Source organism: Lactuca sativa, chromosome 9 (genome assembly GCF_002870075.4).
Source record: "Lactuca sativa cultivar Salinas chromosome 9, Lsat_Salinas_v11, whole genome shotgun sequence".
NCBI lineage: Eukaryota > Viridiplantae > Streptophyta > Magnoliopsida > Asterales > Asteraceae > Lactuca > Lactuca sativa.
This window is the reverse complement of record NC_056631.2, coordinates 6,709,678-6,726,822: the sequence shown is the minus strand read 5'-3', so window position 1 is coordinate 6,726,822 and position 17,145 is coordinate 6,709,678. Positions and strand designations below refer to the sequence as shown.

Here is a 17,145-nt window from a genome sequence, read left to right as displayed (position 1 = left end):
TGCACTGGAAAATGATAAGGAGCCATTTGTTTTAAAATTGGAAATCTCGCCTTCAATACACCATAAGCACGTTCAATGTAATTTCTAAGTTGTGCATGAGCATGATTGAACATTTCTTCCTTAGTCAAAGCTATGTTTCTTCGAAAATCGGCTAACCAATACCTAGTATTGCGGTAGGGAGCCATAAATCCACGGGTGTTGGTGTATGCGGCATCACAAAGGTAATATTTATCTGTAGATGCATGACAAATTTATCATATAAATAATATAGATAATAAAATGTATAGTAAAGTTACAAACCTGGTGGAGGGAATGGAAATCCGGAAGTTGGGTTAAATGCAACTTCTTTCAAAACTTTAGAATCATGTGCTATGCCCTCCCATCCAGCCCATACAAAGGTGAATATCATATCAAAATTACAAATTCCAATTACATTTTGATAACATTCACCTTTTCCTCTTCCCCTATAACGAGTTTGTTGATCAACAGGCACAACTGCATGTACAAGTGTTCCATCTAGTGCACCTATTGCTCCGGGAAATATTTTCATTAGCCGTCTATGTCGTTCTGAGGTATTTGTTGTTGAATTAGACGAGGTTGGTACTATAATTTCTCGTGCAAAACACATCATTGCACGTAAGACCTCATGAAAACATTGATGAATCGTTTGTGTGGAGTGATGAAATCTTTCTTTAACGGCTCGAAAACGTTCATTATGTCCTATAACATGTAAAAACATAGTCATCTTCTCTTCAACGCTTATCGTCCTACTAGATTGCAACCAATTTCTTTGTGTAAAGTGATTGCATAATAGTACAAATGCATCTTGTGAAAGACGTATCATATCGTAACATTGTATAGGACATCCGTGTATCAAATCTTGCGTATACACATATCCCTTTGCTACCTGTTCGCTAGCTCTTATTCTTTTGATTATTCTTTGCCTTTGTCGGACCAACATCAACCAATACCACGAGAATATAAGAAAATATAAAAAGTCACCTTCTTTATCCATGTGTCCTGTTAGATGTCAAATACAAATTACATTTTAATCAATAACATAACAATCAATAACATAACAATCCATAACATAACAATCAATAACATAACAATCCATAACATAACAAATCGTAACATGTAAATACGAAAAACATAACATTCCATAACATATAAATTCATATAACATAACCGCACCTAAGAAAAACAATCCATAACATAACTAAACCATAGAATACTAATGTCTAACAATGAACCATAACATACTAAAGTCAAACATAACATGTAAATACTAAAGTCAACCAACTAATCCAAACTTTTTTCCTGCATTTGTTACCCACGACTCACAAGTTGACAAGTTAAGACGCAACCAAATTTTCCTATTACCAGCACTTTCAGCAAATAACATAAGAGCAGTGGTGTATTTCGGATCATATTCTCCCCACTCCAAGCTTGTCAACTTCGCCATACAAGCATCCATCTCCTTGTCAAGATTATTTGCTTCGGTGAATGCTTGTGCAGCCTTGATAATCTCTTTTCCAACTTCTTTCAACTCATCATCAAGTGTGGTTTCTTTAGGACCATTTCGTTTTCCCCCCTTGTTTTTTGTCCGCCCAGATGATTCCTCACTAGTAGGTTGAGGTACTGTTGAGCTTGGGGTATCTGCATGAGGTGCTGGCTCATCCATCTCTGTATCCTCAAAATCATGTGTACTGAAGGTTTCATTGGGATGAGGTAATGTCGAAGATGGCCCCCAACTGTGAACACCGGTCGAGGTCGCCCCATCAAATAGTTGGGTACAAAGTTCAGGGCAAGGAAGAGGTGCATTTCTCAGCTTATCTACGTACTTGTTCAACTGTTTAACAAATTTAATAAATATTATTAAAGTAGTAAAAAAATAATATACTTTAAAAAATATGTATATATGTACCTTCGCTTCCGCTTCCCATTCTTCATTAGTCATGTTAAAAGAATTCGTAACGGGATTATAAATATTTCCTGTTTTGTTTTTAAGTTTTAACCACACTGCATATTTTGCTTTAAATAGTCATATCGGTTTTTCATTTGTTTTTTGTCGACAATAAAATTATGATCTGTTTTCAATTTCTCCGCGACCACAGCCCATGAGCTTGCTTTTAGTCCGCTACCCTCCCGGCCATTTCTTGTTAATTCTTGTATACATGCTTCTAAAAAAGTTTTGTCCACCAATTCCGACTTCCAACTAACCCTAATTCTTTTGTCTGCCATATCTATTGTAAAAAAAAAAAAAAAAAAAAAAAATCTAATCATCCACATAACACACATTTACAAACACTATTTGCTTGATGTCAATAAGATAAAATATATATTTTTTTTGTTTAACCTAAAGTTAATACAACTTGAAGACAATACTTGGGAGATATCATATACACAGTACATAACTTGAAGACAAGATCTCATATATCAGTTTGGTAATACACATACACCTATATAACAAATTCTAATCATTCTCTTGAACATTTTGTTCTTACACACATATGCACATAAACATATCATATACACACACAGTAAACAATTCATTCGATTTAACAACTATATAAGGGGTTGTGATTTCACACATTAGTTCATACAAATTTCATACACAAGCAATTCATTCCTTCATATAGATAAAATCAGATTTCATAAACAATTTGACAGCAAACACTAATTTGACAGCAAACATTGGTAATACACATACACCTATGCCAACCCTTTGTTCTAATTGAATCCAAAAATAATGAAAGAAGTAATTTCAAACACTAATTTCAGAATGAAATCATCAATTTGACAGCAACTTTTGTGATTTCAGAAAAAAAAAAAAAAAAAAAGGCACGAACTAGCGTACCTACAGTCGATCTCCTCACCGGGCTGTTACTTCGTCGGAGCTGTTACTTCACCGGACAGGAGGTTCGCCGGAAGCTGGAGGTAATCGTCGATTTGTTAGCAAACATTGAAGGGGCTTTGTGATTTCAGAAAAAAAAAAGCACGAAACAGCGTACCTGCAGTCGGCGCCGGAGCTATCACTTCGTCGGTGCAGGAGGTTCGCCGGAAGCCGGAGGGAATCGTCGATGGAGCTGTTGCTGCGTTGCGCTGAATCGATGGAGCTGTTGCTGCGTTGCGCTGAATGTTGAAGGAAAAGGAAGAATAGCGGCGATTTGTGTTAGGGCGCAGGAGAAGAAAACAAATTGGTCAGCCTCTTTTTTTTTGGACCGAGTCAGCTCCTTGGTCATTCATTACTTACCGAGTCAGCCACAATGGAGGCCCATCAAACAGTCTGACTACTGACCGGGTCAGCAGTCAGCTCTGACCAGACTGGGTAAGTGCAAATCAAACGACCCCTTAGTGTGCTAAAATTCAATTTTGTTTGGGGGGCAAGCAAAAGTCAAGTGTGGGGTATTTTGATATGAGCATATTTGATCATATAATTCATGCATTATTTTAATACTTTATGTTGTTTCATTTATCAGACAAAAAGTACTTAATTAGTTTAAAATTTCATTTTCAGCAACAAAGACATGCTCGGAAAGAAAAGGAAGCAGAATTGGCAATTGGAAGCTTGGATATTGGATTTTGAAGAAAGAAGATGAAAATGAAGAAGAGCAAACTTTTTATTTAATAAGGAACGCGATTAAGAAACCATGATAGCCAATGGACAATTAAAATCGTGAATTTGTCGAGGAAAATCCAAGAGACAGAGATTGGAGTCCAAACCAATAGCAACAAGATTGTTGCAATGTATGTGTAGACGTCAAAAATTTTTTGTTTTGCTTCAAAAGTTTGCCCACAAAAGGATCCCCAACCATGCAACAAGTCCTTATTATATTATAATAAGAGCAAATTATACAAAAGACACTAAGTTTTATAAAAAAAAAAAAAAAAAAAAAAAAAAAAAAAAATTGTTTTTTGACATTGTTTTCTTTTCACTTAAGTTACCACTTTTTTTCCAATTTTGACACCGAGAAAATGATGTCACTGAAACATGTCAGGTTAGTATGTCATATCAATGTCATGTCATCAAAACTAACACATAACCATATCATGTCAGTTGATAATTGGATTGACCAATCAAACGATCAATATTGAAACAAATTGAAAAAAATATATGGTCAAAATCAGATTTTTATAAAAACTTAGTGTCTTAATTGTAAAAAAAATAACACGATTTCAAAATCATTTTTTATTTTAAACTTAGTGTCTTCTATGACTTAATTGGATTAATTAAGGTTACTGTCGTTGTTCACATTTCATCATCCTCGTTCCTCATTAGTCCTTCCAAATTTCCAAACTCATAATACTTTTAATTAATACGATTTGAACTTAGATGAAACGGTGATGTTTTTATAACTGGGATGGTCATCAAAGTCAAAACTATTATCAATTTCTTAATTTAGCCAAGATAATGTGACTCAAGAAATACATATTTGTGATGTAATTTTGGATAGATTTCCTATATAAAATTTAAGCTTAAAATCTTTAGATTTCTAGATTTCTAGATTGAGGTTAAATTCTTGGTTCAACGACGCTAATCTATGCTCACGTATATAATGTGTTTGAATATACATATATGTGATCTTATTCGTAATCGATTTCATCCATCGAACTTGAAAAAATTGAAACTTATTCATTTTTTTTTTTTTTTGAAAATATTGTCAAATGCTTTATGCATGCATTCTAATTGAAGCTCCCAGACGTCGTGTGATTGGAATTAACAATTATATATAGTATTAATTCTCAATGGTATTAAGAATAATAAACTGTTGGTAGATTTTTGCTATAGTGGTTTGAATCAGGGGTGAGCAAAAACTGCACCGCAACTAAAATTAACCGCTTAAACCGTAATCGATAAACCGCAACCGCAATAAAAACCGATGGTGAGGTTTTCTGTTTTTCAAAAACCGCAAATTTGCGGTGCGGTGCGGTTATTAGTTTTCAAAAACCGCAAAAAAACCACACCGCAGCGCATATATTATATATACAACTTTTTTTATTAATTATTAATATATTAAATATTAAAAATAAGACAACTTTTATGAATAAAAGATGAATAAAATACTAGAAGACAAAAATATGGGTTTTTGTTATGTTTAACTTTGAAAATGATGATATTAGACAATTTTAAGAAATTTATTGTTAATTACTATTGATTTGACGTTTTTAAGATATTAATTGTTTGTGATTTAAGTTAATTGTCTTATACATTATGGTTTTTTTTTATTCTTACAAGCAATATGTTTGAACTCTTAAAACCGTTTAAGCTCTAAATTGTGGTTAAAAACCACGCAAAATAACAGCACCAAATTCATGCGGTTAATAACCGCAACACAGAAAAAACAAAGCCGCACCGCAAAAATAACCGTCTAATTATACCGCAAAAATAACCACACCAAACGGTTTTGAAAATGGATTAACCGCATTTGCGGTTAGTGGTTAGGTTTTGGCTAATAATCGCACCACACTCACCTCTAATTTGAATTGTTGATAACTTTAAACCCTGATCAATGGCTGGTCAATACTGAATACGTGTCCGTATCCGTGTCCGTGTCCGGTACAAACAAGTGTTATGTTACTCTACCATTTTTATTAATTTTACTTACAAAACACATAATTCTTGTGAATAAGTGATTTCAAGATTAGCATTTAATTGGGCCTTGTTCCTAACATCGATCCATTAGAAACAATCAAACAAGTAGCAATTTTCCTATGTATTTGTCAAGATCAAATATAAAGATTCCCACTTTCCAAGGTTGCTCTAAATTTGGATGCCATTCAAAATGGTCCCCGAATTATAATTATAATAATATTATACACTAATAAACATTCTAATTAGCGTGTTGGTAGGGTCAAACAAGTTAACTAAGTCTTGCTTCGCTCATCTTCCGTATGTTAGAAAAGTATATCTTTTTTGTTAGAAAAAGTCTCCTAATCACTCCATATATATACTAAAAACCTTCATTTGACCAACAGAATGCCATGGACAGACTGGTCAAACCAGATGTGGAGGAGTTGAACCTAGTGTTCATCAGAGGCCAGAAATGTTCTACTACCTTTGCGTTAACCAATCTCATGCACACCATGTCAGTTGCTGTGTTTCTCGACACCACAAACCCCACTCGATTCTCCTTCCACCACGCTTTAGTCGTCCTTCCACCTCTAGCCACCGTTTCTTTCACTCTTTTCCTATCTCAATCCTCTGATCAGCCGCCAAATATTGCCCCTAATCCAGACACCATTCTCGTCCACTCATCAATCGTGCTCGCCGGAAATACCAATCAGGAAAACCTCCATCTTTTATTCTCCAAATCCGGGCGGCATATCTTCAACGACGCCACAATTCCGATCAATTTTGTTGGCCATGACATTATTGATTTCCTCCTCTCGTCTCCCACTTCTAAAATTGTTAACCATTCGTTTATTCTATCACGAGCCATTTCATTTTGCAACAATCATGAGCTCAATTCTTTATTGAGGTCAGCTGCTAAAACCGGGAACTTACTATTCTTTTCATCTTTGATAACTGTCGGTGCTGACGTGAACCACCGAGACGTGGACCGGGAGTCGGTGATGTCGTTAGCCATCCGGTCCAGAAACGTGGACATGGTTCGGGTCATGGTTGAATCCAATTTCGTGATTGACCATTCGGTTGACCGTTTTCTACATGATGCGGCGTGTGTAAATGGGGTGGAGACAATGGAAGTTTTATGTATGAATTATCTAGATATCGATATAAACTCGGTTAATCCCCGAGGCCAGACGGCTCTACATATAGCCGCAAATCATGGGTACATTGAAGTCCTTGAGTTTTTAGTTACATTAGGGAGTGATTCCGATGTTGTGGATAACAAAGGGTGGACCCCGCTTCACTGTGCTTCGAGTGAAGGCCATGTAGCGGCGGTTGAGTTCTTACTAAACTCATCGGTTTTCGTGAAGTACGCGGTGACTAAAGAGGGGAAGACTGCGATCGCTCTTGCGTACGAGAATGATCACATGGATTTATACGATATGTTGTATTTGAGAGATGTTTTGCATAAAGCTGCCACTGTAAACGATATTAGTGGATTAAAGAAATGTTTGGCAGAAGGTGCGGCGGTGAATGGCAAGGATCAGAATGGGTGGACCGCTTTACACAGAGCGGCTTTTAAGGGTCGGGTTGAAAGTGTGAAACTTTTATTGAGTCATGGTGCGCGAGTTGATGTGGAGGATGATGATGGGTGCACGCCTTTACATCGGGCGGTTGATGCGGGTCATGGTCAGGTGGCTATGCTACTAGTGGCTCAAGGTGCAAGAGCTAGTACGAAGTCTCTTATTGATCATATGTCTTTGAAGAATTATCATTCCCTTGTCGATCCTCTTTGTTAATTGGCTTAACATTCTAGTAAATGGTGTGAGGTTTTCGTTAGTTATATGATCTAGAATCAACATTGTGTATAGCATGAATAATTGACAAACACGATTTTAATGTTGTAAATGAAATGGTGAACATGATTTGTACCGATTTCAATTCGTATTAAACCGTATTTATATTTTACAGATTAAGATGTGGAGGTGCATATGGGCCAAACCAGAGGCCCACTTTGATCAAAATCTCATTTATAGTGTAAAAGACTAGTTTTAGTAGCAAGTAAATTATTGAAATGGTACATGTGATTTTGGCCCTAAATTTTGTTTTACATTCGGGTTGCTCTTATATCTTTTTATTGTAAATTTGAAACGACTATTATATCATTTTTTATTTTTTTAATTTACTTATAACTTATTACTTATTAATAAAAACAGTAAAATAAAGTGGGCCCCCACCAAGCTACCCACTCCCCCTTATCTTATACATTGTACCATGACTCAATCTCTTTGTTTGTGATAAACCGGAGAAATCTAAACCACCACCAACCACCGAACATCCACTTCCGAAAACAAGCTTTTCCGATCTGCGGTCTAAAGCCAACCATTAGGAACCACTAGGAACCATTGTACTATTGTTTAATTTATGAACTCAAAATTATTGAAATCAAAAGCCGCCACCGACCATTACCGGATCGTCGCCACCTCCCATTACCATAATATCGCCGCCTATAACATCTACTCTGCATCACATCTTATCTCCGCAAAATGGAGATGCTTTTGTGTGTACAACGCTAGCTGCTTTGCCTTTCTTTCTCTCGTCGGAAATGTCAGTTACAACCAACATCATCTACTTTGCTTTGCATCTGCTCCGCCTCACGGCCCCAACTCTGCAGATCGATGTGCCTTTGTGTGCGTACATCCCTAGCTTTACATATCGATCATTGGTTTGATTTAGATTTATGATATTCGAAATAAGATCACAATCAATTTCGATTTTCATTTAAGGTTTGTGTTTTACTTTTTGTTTGTTTTTTATTTTTATTTTTATTTTTTATTTTGGTGTGCTGTTTGTTTATGAAGTTTGAAATAAGAACACAAGGTTTCTGTTGATTTCAATTTTGATTTATGGAACAAATTTGATGTTTGGTTTGGTTGGGCTGTTTTGAAGTTGTTGTTTGGTTTGATTTATGAAATTCGAATCTGCAAACAAATTTGATTTTGGTATCGATTTCAATTTCTAGAACACGAGTTTGATGTTTGATTTTGGTGTTTAGTTTAGTTTTTATACGGTTGGGTGTTTGGTTGTTTATGAAACTCGATATAAGAACAATGAGTAACAGATGTAAAAGGCGATGATTACCGGAGGGCAGAGAGGGTGGTGGGCAGCTGGGGGTGGGGGAGTTATTTTACCTCTTTATGAATAATAAATAAGTTATAAGTAAATTAAGGGCTAATTGTTTTTTTTTTTTTTTGAAGAGTTGCGCAATCATTTTTGTCTGCGCCGCGCAGACATATGCCCTTGAAGAGTTAAGCAATCATTTTTGTCTGCGCCGCGCAGACATATGCCCTTGCAGAGTGTTTGTTTTTTGGAAGTGCACAGACCAAAAAACGTCAGCGCGAGGTCTTCATGGCGCAGACATGGGTCACTGTCTTCAAAGGTCTTCAGACCTCATTTTAACCAAAAAAAAAAAAAAATCACCCGTTTTTTTTTTCTTTCTCTTTTTGCTGAAAATGCATTTTTAATCTTTATGACATTAAATTAAGTTTGAAAAATTAATTTATTTCAACAGCTGCAGACGTTAAATACAAACAGTATTTTTATTGCAGACTACAGACATTTGGTCCATCTCTTCAGCCGCAGAGGCTTGCAGATGTGCTCCGCAGACTGCAGACATTTTGCTTAAAAAAAAAACAAACAGCACCTAAAAAATAAATTAATAATGGTATAATAATCATATTCCATGTTACTTAGGGACGAAAATCGCAATAAAAAGAAAACATAGAGACGATCCAAATGCAAAACAAAAGTTAGAAACTCAAAATACAATTTTGACCAAACTACAATTTTACTAATTTACTCTTTAGTATTTCTATTCCAAAAATACATGAATAATTAAATATAAGGTATTTATTTTACCTTTAAACATGATACACATCTTCATCTTGTCCCCCACAAAACCATATATGAGAACCGACGTGTTTTTTATGTACAACTTTAAAGTGTTGTTCGTTTTTTAAAATATAAAATATTTGAAGTTTTCTTCATGTATGTAGAAAAATATGCAAACCGAATAGTTTGTAAAAATTAATATTATTTGTTTGGGAAATCTACTGAAAAGTTTCAATATTTTGAAAAACAAATTTTAATAGAGTTTTAAATTTTATTTTTTGAATAGAAAAGTCTCGACTTTTTAATTTATTGAATAAAAAAACCCAAAAAACCGGTTAATTTATTCACTTTAACCTTTTTGACCTGTTCAATAGGTCATGAGACCAAATCGTTAATATTTCTAAAATAATGAGATTATTCTGCAAATTTCATCAAAACTTATATATATAATGTATAAATGTATTTTTTACGTATTTATATCTATTTTTACATACTTTTATATTTTTAAAATTTTTATATGTATATGTTTATGTATTTTTATGTATAATGTATAAACGTATTTTTTACGTATTTCTATATATTTTTAAGTATTTTACACATTTTTTATGTACTTTATGTGTTATTTTTTTTATGTATTATGTATTTATATATATTTTTACTTATTTATGTCTTTTTATAAGTTTTTATATGTATATGTTTATATTATTTATGTATTTTAAATTTATAAACGTATTTTTAACGTAATTATATGCATTTTTAAGTGTTTTATATATTTTTATGTATTGTTTTTGTCACACCCCCAAACCAAAGATGACGGAAACGTTCGGGGGTGGAGGACTTCATGTATACTATCACAACAACGAGTATAATATTGTTCAAAGTAAATACAACCATCATAAATATAATTGAAAAAGTTACATCATAGTAAGTTTACATGTTTCAAAATCAATTACATTACGATGACAAAATGAGTTGTTTGACGATTTATCGTCTCATCCTCAAAATGTTGTTGGTTTTCCTGTTTCACTGATTTCCTGAAAATACAAGTAGTTTTGAAAATGTGTCAATAATTAAGTTGGTGAGTTCATAAGAGTTTTGTTTGAGAAATAAACTGTTTTGTTTCTAAAAACGACAAAGTATGTTTCCAGAAAATCCAATATTTTCTTTATCAAGTGTGAAATGAATGCTTCTATGTTATGCGATAATGAACCCTAGAAAGACCAGTAGATTCCTTCTATAATTACTCAGTGTATATAAGTTATATAAGATTTAAATTAAATAACCGTTGAATATAATGGGTCTGCCCTAGATCCACAACCAAACAAGGAACATGAAGAAAGGCGGGCCCACCAATTCTAAGTCGATTATAAATAGATTCTTATATAACTCTTACATATATACTTAGCAATTATAGCCGAAACCTAACAATTCTAGATGAATGTAGTTTTAACAAAAATATGTTTCCAAAGAAAATCTCATATTTTCCTTATAAGAGTTAGGTAGTTCTAAATCCCAGGACCGAAAGTAAACAAGTATTTTCCATACTTAAAGATATAAAAGTAATTTTAAATCGGCATAAAACCCTTTTTGATGTAAAAATATACAAGTATTTTTTCCATACTTAAAGTAGTTCCTGTGAGTTAAATCGACATAACTCGCTAATATAAAAGTAGAACCCGTAAATCTTATGATTTGTTAATACCACATGTGAGTTATTATAACCATGCTAAGACTCATACGACCTTCTAATACGATGTTCTTCAGGCATCGCACGTTAAATGACACTTGTCACCTCAAACCTGTCGGTCTAGCTGTTGCAAGCAGCTTAGGTGCGGGCTTGTCAGACTGTAACAACGTAAATTTCAAAACAAAATTTTCTTTTTGACACAACCATTTTCATATAAAAAGTTTTACAAAATATCCGGTAATAGTTATCAAAACATATCGTATCCCAAGATCACAAAAATCAAATCCTCTCTCTAGTGTGTACGCATCACGTCGGCGCCTTCCGACGGTCCTCGCTAGTACCTGAAACACATAACACAACAACTGTAAGCATAAAAGCTTAGTGAGTTTCCCCAAAATACCCTTACACACATATGCCTTTCCATGCCATACTTCACACGACCTTCCGGTCCATGTGTTTCAGGGGACTTCTGTCCCAGTGCCAGTAGACTTTTTGGTCTTACTCGTGTTGACCTTCCGGTCCATGACTCCCTGACCTTCCGGTCCATGTCATAATGCCTTCCGGCCCATATCATACATAACATACATATCATATACATAACGCATACAAAACATGCAACTCATAGCATACAAGACCTTCCGGTCACACATAGGTACCCTTCCAGGTACAGTATAGTGAAAAGACTCACCTCTGATATCTCGGTAAGTCTCTGACTCAGTAGAAATGCGACCTAGCCTCCGCCTAATCACATAAAGCAAATATTCCCATAAATACAACTGCAGTCAACCCTAAAAGTCCACAAGGTCAACGATCAACTTTGACCTGACTCGGCGAGTGCACCAGGGCGACTCGGCGAGTCTACACGTGTCAACTGACTCTCTCCTGAACCCTCTCTTGGCACGTCGAGTGTTTCCCCAACTCAACGAGTTCCACCTGGCAAGAATCGCGGGGCCACCCCGACTCAACTCGCCAAGTCCCAAGAACTAGTCAATAAAGGGTCCAAGAAACCCTCAATCCACATCATCATCATAACAACAGAAAAGGAGACGAGATATTACCTCTAAAGTGATGCTCTGAGCTCCAAAATCGCAGGATGTCCACTTCCCTTGATTCCTCTTGGCTAAAACATCCTTTTCCTTGTTAAACAAGCTTCAAATGTTAACAATGGCCTCCTATCTCTTCCCAAAACGCTCAAGTGCTCTAGGGTTTCTCTCAAGGGACTGATAGATGCAAATGACGGCCCTAAGGGCCTTTAAATAGGTCCCAAGCCCATGAAATTAGGGTTTCATGAAACAGCATGGACTCGTCGAGTCCAGACGCGAATCTGCGTGGACATCCGCGACCATACTCGGCGAGTTTATATTCCAACTCGCCGAGTCCCCTCTCAAAATCCAAAAATAAATGAATAAGAAATAATACCTGGGAACCCAGATGTTACACATACCCAATATAGATCTATACACGACTATCACGCTCTCCCTACAAGAGACTTTGGTTATAATTTACAGGACTTTTGACTTTGTTACCATGAAGGTAACACAAAGGGAATGCCTTGCAAATTTATTCATTAACAAATTTACGTGAACTAAACTAAAAACCTTTGGTAAATAAGTTTGAAAAAGTAAATGATACATAAACTATACCTATTATAGTTTATCCAAAATGTTTGTAATGTAAAAGAACTCTTTTATGAAAATACATTAGTGCTATGAATCCATAAACTATGCTTGTTATAGCTTAATATATGTGTTCTAAATGAATGCAAAATCTTATCATGAATGACTAAATTTCAGTTTATGATGATAAACTAACAAGATAACACATTCAATATTTAGAACTTATTGTTATACACTTTGCTCAACATAATACAAAGTGTTATGAAAGTTATAAGCTGTTAACTAGTTTTTACCCTTTCTGCACTGTTTTAAAAAAAATCATAGAAAAATCATACGAAGTCAAAAACTGAATCCGTAAATTTTGAGAATTCATAAAATGTGTATAGTTTATTCATAATTTTTATTGTGATTTTTGAAAGTCTTTAAATTGGGTTAAAATTCCCATATTCACAGACTGGTCCGGATTCGTTCTTAAAATGATAGGTTGTTTTGTAAAAATCACCACAATTCGTAGAAAAATCATATGGAGATGTGCAAGTCATTTTAAAGGTATAACCTGAACTATTTTCATACAATACAGTTTTGAAAACTAAAATGTTTAAGTTGAGCAAAACAGTCCGTGAATGTAGTTAAACTTTCTCGATGAAAGCTGTTGGAAAAGTTTAGTTGTGTTCATGGTGTTTTAACTTGTATTCTCCCCTCCTAAAACTTAAGAAAACATGAAAATATAGGGTTATGAACTCACCTTATATGATTTTAGTGGGTGAATGTTGAAGAAGATAAGTGTTCAACTCAAGAACACTTGGAGGATTGCTTGAAGATTCGAGAATCTAACACTAATGTGATGATTGAATTTGTGTAAGCAATCTATGATTTTGAGTAGGAGGATGTGTAATAATCATAAGAAAGATGATGACACTTACCAAATGAAGGAGAAAAGCCTTGATGTATGCCTTGAAGTTCTCAAATTGAGAAAGAAAGATGAGAGAATTTAGAGTGTGATCCTTGGAGGAAAAGTGAGAGAATGAAGGAAGTGTGAGGAGAGAAGGTGGATGTTCTAGCTTTTAGGGCGTGAGTATGAGTGGGAAAGGTACTCTTGAATGACCAGGTATGGTGGGGAGGGGTGTGGGTTAGTCATGGAGTGAGTAGGGGGGTGGTTGCTTGTGTTTAACACTATGGCAAAGTCAACACTCCACCACAAGATCTTACTTACTGAATTTTATTCTTACATAAAGATTTCCATAAAAATATGTTGATTTTATGAATATATGGGGTCTTATATGTCAAAATATGAGTTTGGGTGAAATCCCCCGTTAAAAATAATTAAAAACGGACTTAAAACTGAGTCGTGGTCGAAAACCGGGTGAAAAATTGGGAAATCCGAAGTCAGGAGGGTGATTCCGGTCTTAACAGCCTTAGGTCCGAAGTGGGGTTTGGTCGCTGAAGTGGATCCGAAGGGGAAGGGGCTCCGGTCCGAGGAGGTACCGCAGGCGGGTTCGTCAGGATGGTCCGAAGCGGAGGTCGGGTGCGGATCAACGATGCGGTCTTCAGCAGCCTCGGTTCTCAACATGTCCGGTCTGGTCCATTGGCTACGCTTCCTTAAGGAGGCTTCAGACTTGATTCTTGGGGCTTCAGTTCAAGAAGACTTTGGTCCTTATAGAGGGACTTCAGACCTAAATGGCTAATTTCCAATGAATCTTACCGCTTCGAGTGGTTTTTCACCAAGCCAACTGTCGGGATGCCCTAAATGATCAAAATAAATCAAAAGGGATTTTGAGACAGATTTGACATACTTGGAGAGATTTCTCATACAGAGAGAGATTTAGGAGAGATTTGACATACTTGGAGAGATTTTTCATACAGAGAGAGATTTGGGAGAGATTTCACATTATTGGAGAAATTTGAGAGAGATTTGACATACTTGGAGAGATTTCTCATACAGAGAGAGATTTGGGAGAGATTTCACATTCTTGGAGAGATTTGACATACTTGGAGAGATTTCTCACACGAAGAGAGATTTGGGAGAGATTTTCAATAGAGAGAGATAGAGTGGAAGAGGTTGAGAGAGACTTCTTTTGAGACTTTTTTGAGTGTTTGGCTTTGTAATTCAAGGTTTGTAAACCTCGTTAAGTCTTGTTATGACTGTCATATGTCCCTGAGGGTTAAGGAATAATGTTTTATCGACTAGTTTCATCACTTACCCTGATTAGGGTTTAGAGTTTCCGAACACGTGAAAACTCTAAGTGATACTTTGCATTAAGAGTGCGAGTTGTTTAATAAGAAACATAATGAAAACCCTAGTATACAAGGGTTAGATGAGTTGACCGGTTTGACTTGTTGACTTTAGTTGACTTTGACTTAACTGGAAATTGACAGTTGTCACAATTTTTTTCTGTATTATGTACTTATATATATTTTAAAGTTTTTTTTTTTTTTATATATATAGATGTTTATGTATTTTTATGCATTTTAAATGTATAAACGTAATTTTTATATATTTTTATGTATTTTATGTTTTTTTATGTGTTACATATTTGTAACACCCTGTTTATTTAATAGATAAATAAATAAATAAATTAATAGATGTAATTCCCGGACTAATTTGTGAAGAATTTTGATAGCTGAGGGTTGTTTAGTAAATTACAGAGTTGATTTGAAAAGAATCTTAGAAGCGGGGGTATGTTTGGTAATTATTAGGACTTATATGAAAATAATTATAGAAGCAAGGGATAAAATGTAAATTATGGATTTATATTGTAAAGATTTATGGAATCAGGGGTTAAAAAGGTAAATTTCAGACTCATTTTGAAATGATTTTAGAATGGAGGGACCATAGTTGTGTTATGGAAATATGTTTTGAAGGAACTGGGTATATAACTATAGCTTCACCGGTTATCAACCCTACACCTAATACACTTCTATAGCCACCACCACCATATGAGAGACATCTATGATATTTTGAAAAATATATATACGATATTTTGATATTTAAAAAAAACATATATGATATTTTGAAATTTTATGAAAGATAAATATGATATGTAAAAATTTTATGAAGATTAAATATGTTATTTAGAAATTAAGTTACATAAATAAGATATCTAATGTTAAAAAATGACATATAAATTTTTTTCAAAAAACAATGGCTATCTTATAATTTTCAAAAAAAAATAAAAAAAATTCTCTTAAAAATCTCCCGAGGCTTGAGTCTACTTGATTAGACAATTAGTTAACCTCCTGTGTACTTGGCCAAAACATTTGTGAGTCTTCCACGTTGGCAATCCAAGTTAACAAACAACAACCAATGAGCAAAAGATGTCACGCTGGCAATCCTTGAAACCCCAAGCGAACCAATGAGAGGCTTGTTTTTCCATTTCCCCTCCAGAAGCCCCACTATAAGAAACCACGTTCCAGTATCATTTCAAATATCCCTCCCATTCGCTAAAATACAAATTATCAAACCCTCTAAATCTTCATCACCAACAAGAAATGGAATCAGGAAAAGCTAAAAAATCCGCCGGTGGAAGAGGCAAACCTAAATCCACGAAATCCGTCTCCAGATCTTCAAAAGCTGGTCTCCAGTTCCCTGTCGGCAGAGTTTCAAGGTACCTAAAAAACGGCAGGTATGCGAAACGCGTAGGCTCCGGAAGCCCTGTTTACCTATCCGCCGTCCTTGAATACTTAGCAGCCGAGGTACAAACCACTCCGTATTGTAGATCCATTTCGATCTCTGCATAAACTTCTTTCTATTAATCGTCTGATATAAATGCTACTGTGATTTAGGTTTTGGAGCTAGCTGGGAATGCCGCGAGGGATAACAAGAAGACCCGGATCATACCCAGGCACATTCAATTAGCTGTGAGGAACGACGAGGAGTTGAGTAAGTTGTTAGGAAGAGTGACGATTGCCAATGGAGGAGTGCTGCCGAATATTCATTCAAATCTGCTGCCAAACAAAAAGGCAAAAGGCAAGGATGTGATTGGATCTGTTTCTCAGGAATTCTAGGGTTCTAATGTTTAGATTGAATAGGAATATGAATACCTTGAATTAGTATCTCATTTGTTTCTGTTTTCTAGTAAAAAATGAAACGACTTTTGCAGAATTTGTTTGTTCATTGTTTCACAAATATTAATGTGTTTGGTAATTCCTGCAATTGCGTTTGTATTCAGTAGATTTTTGATGATATCTAAATGGCTACATCGTAAGTTTTTTCAATCGTAAAAGTTATCATTTCTTTCTGTTTAGTGCATACGTGAAAAATCCTAATTTCATATTTTCTTGTATACTGCACTGGAAAGCATTGTTAGTACTTCGAATATCTTGTTGAACCGCTATTGAATGAACTCTGAAAGAGATGTTAAGGAAACTTAAGTCTAAGA

General features: G+C 35.1%; 2 protein-coding genes across 2 annotated transcripts; both read left to right on the top strand.

Moving 5' to 3' along the window:
- The first annotated feature begins 5,956 nt into the window (after nt 1-5,956).
- Nucleotides 5,957-7,542, top strand: LOC111886367 (protein VAPYRIN-LIKE). The gene has a single exon (XM_023882597.2). The coding sequence runs from the start codon at nt 5,986-5,988 to the stop codon at nt 7,369-7,371; it is 1,386 nt and encodes a 461-aa protein (XP_023738365.1). The 5' UTR covers nt 5,957-5,985; the 3' UTR covers nt 7,372-7,542.
- Nucleotides 7,543-16,190: 8,648 nt separating this feature from the next.
- LOC111886446 (probable histone H2AXa) lies at nt 16,191-16,868 on the top strand. Its single transcript, XM_023882692.2, has 2 exons — nt 16,191-16,459; nt 16,550-16,868. Exons 1-2 carry the CDS (start codon nt 16,256-16,258, stop codon nt 16,769-16,771), a joined length of 426 nt encoding a protein of 141 aa, XP_023738460.1. The 5' UTR covers nt 16,191-16,255; the 3' UTR covers nt 16,772-16,868.
- Nucleotides 16,869-17,145: the final 277 nt, after the last annotated feature.

Coding starts and splice junctions, on each gene's coding strand:
- LOC111886367 (XM_023882597.2), top strand. CDS start 5,986: ATGGACAGACTGGTCAAACCAGATGTGGAGGAGTTGAACCTAGTGTTC.
- LOC111886446 (XM_023882692.2), top strand. CDS start 16,256: ATGGAATCAGGAAAAGCTAAAAAATCCGCCGGTGGAAGAGGCAAACCT. Junction 16,460..16,549: donor TTGAATACTTAGCAGCCGAG/GTACAAACCACT, acceptor ACTGTGATTTAG/GTTTTGGAGCTAGCTGGGAA.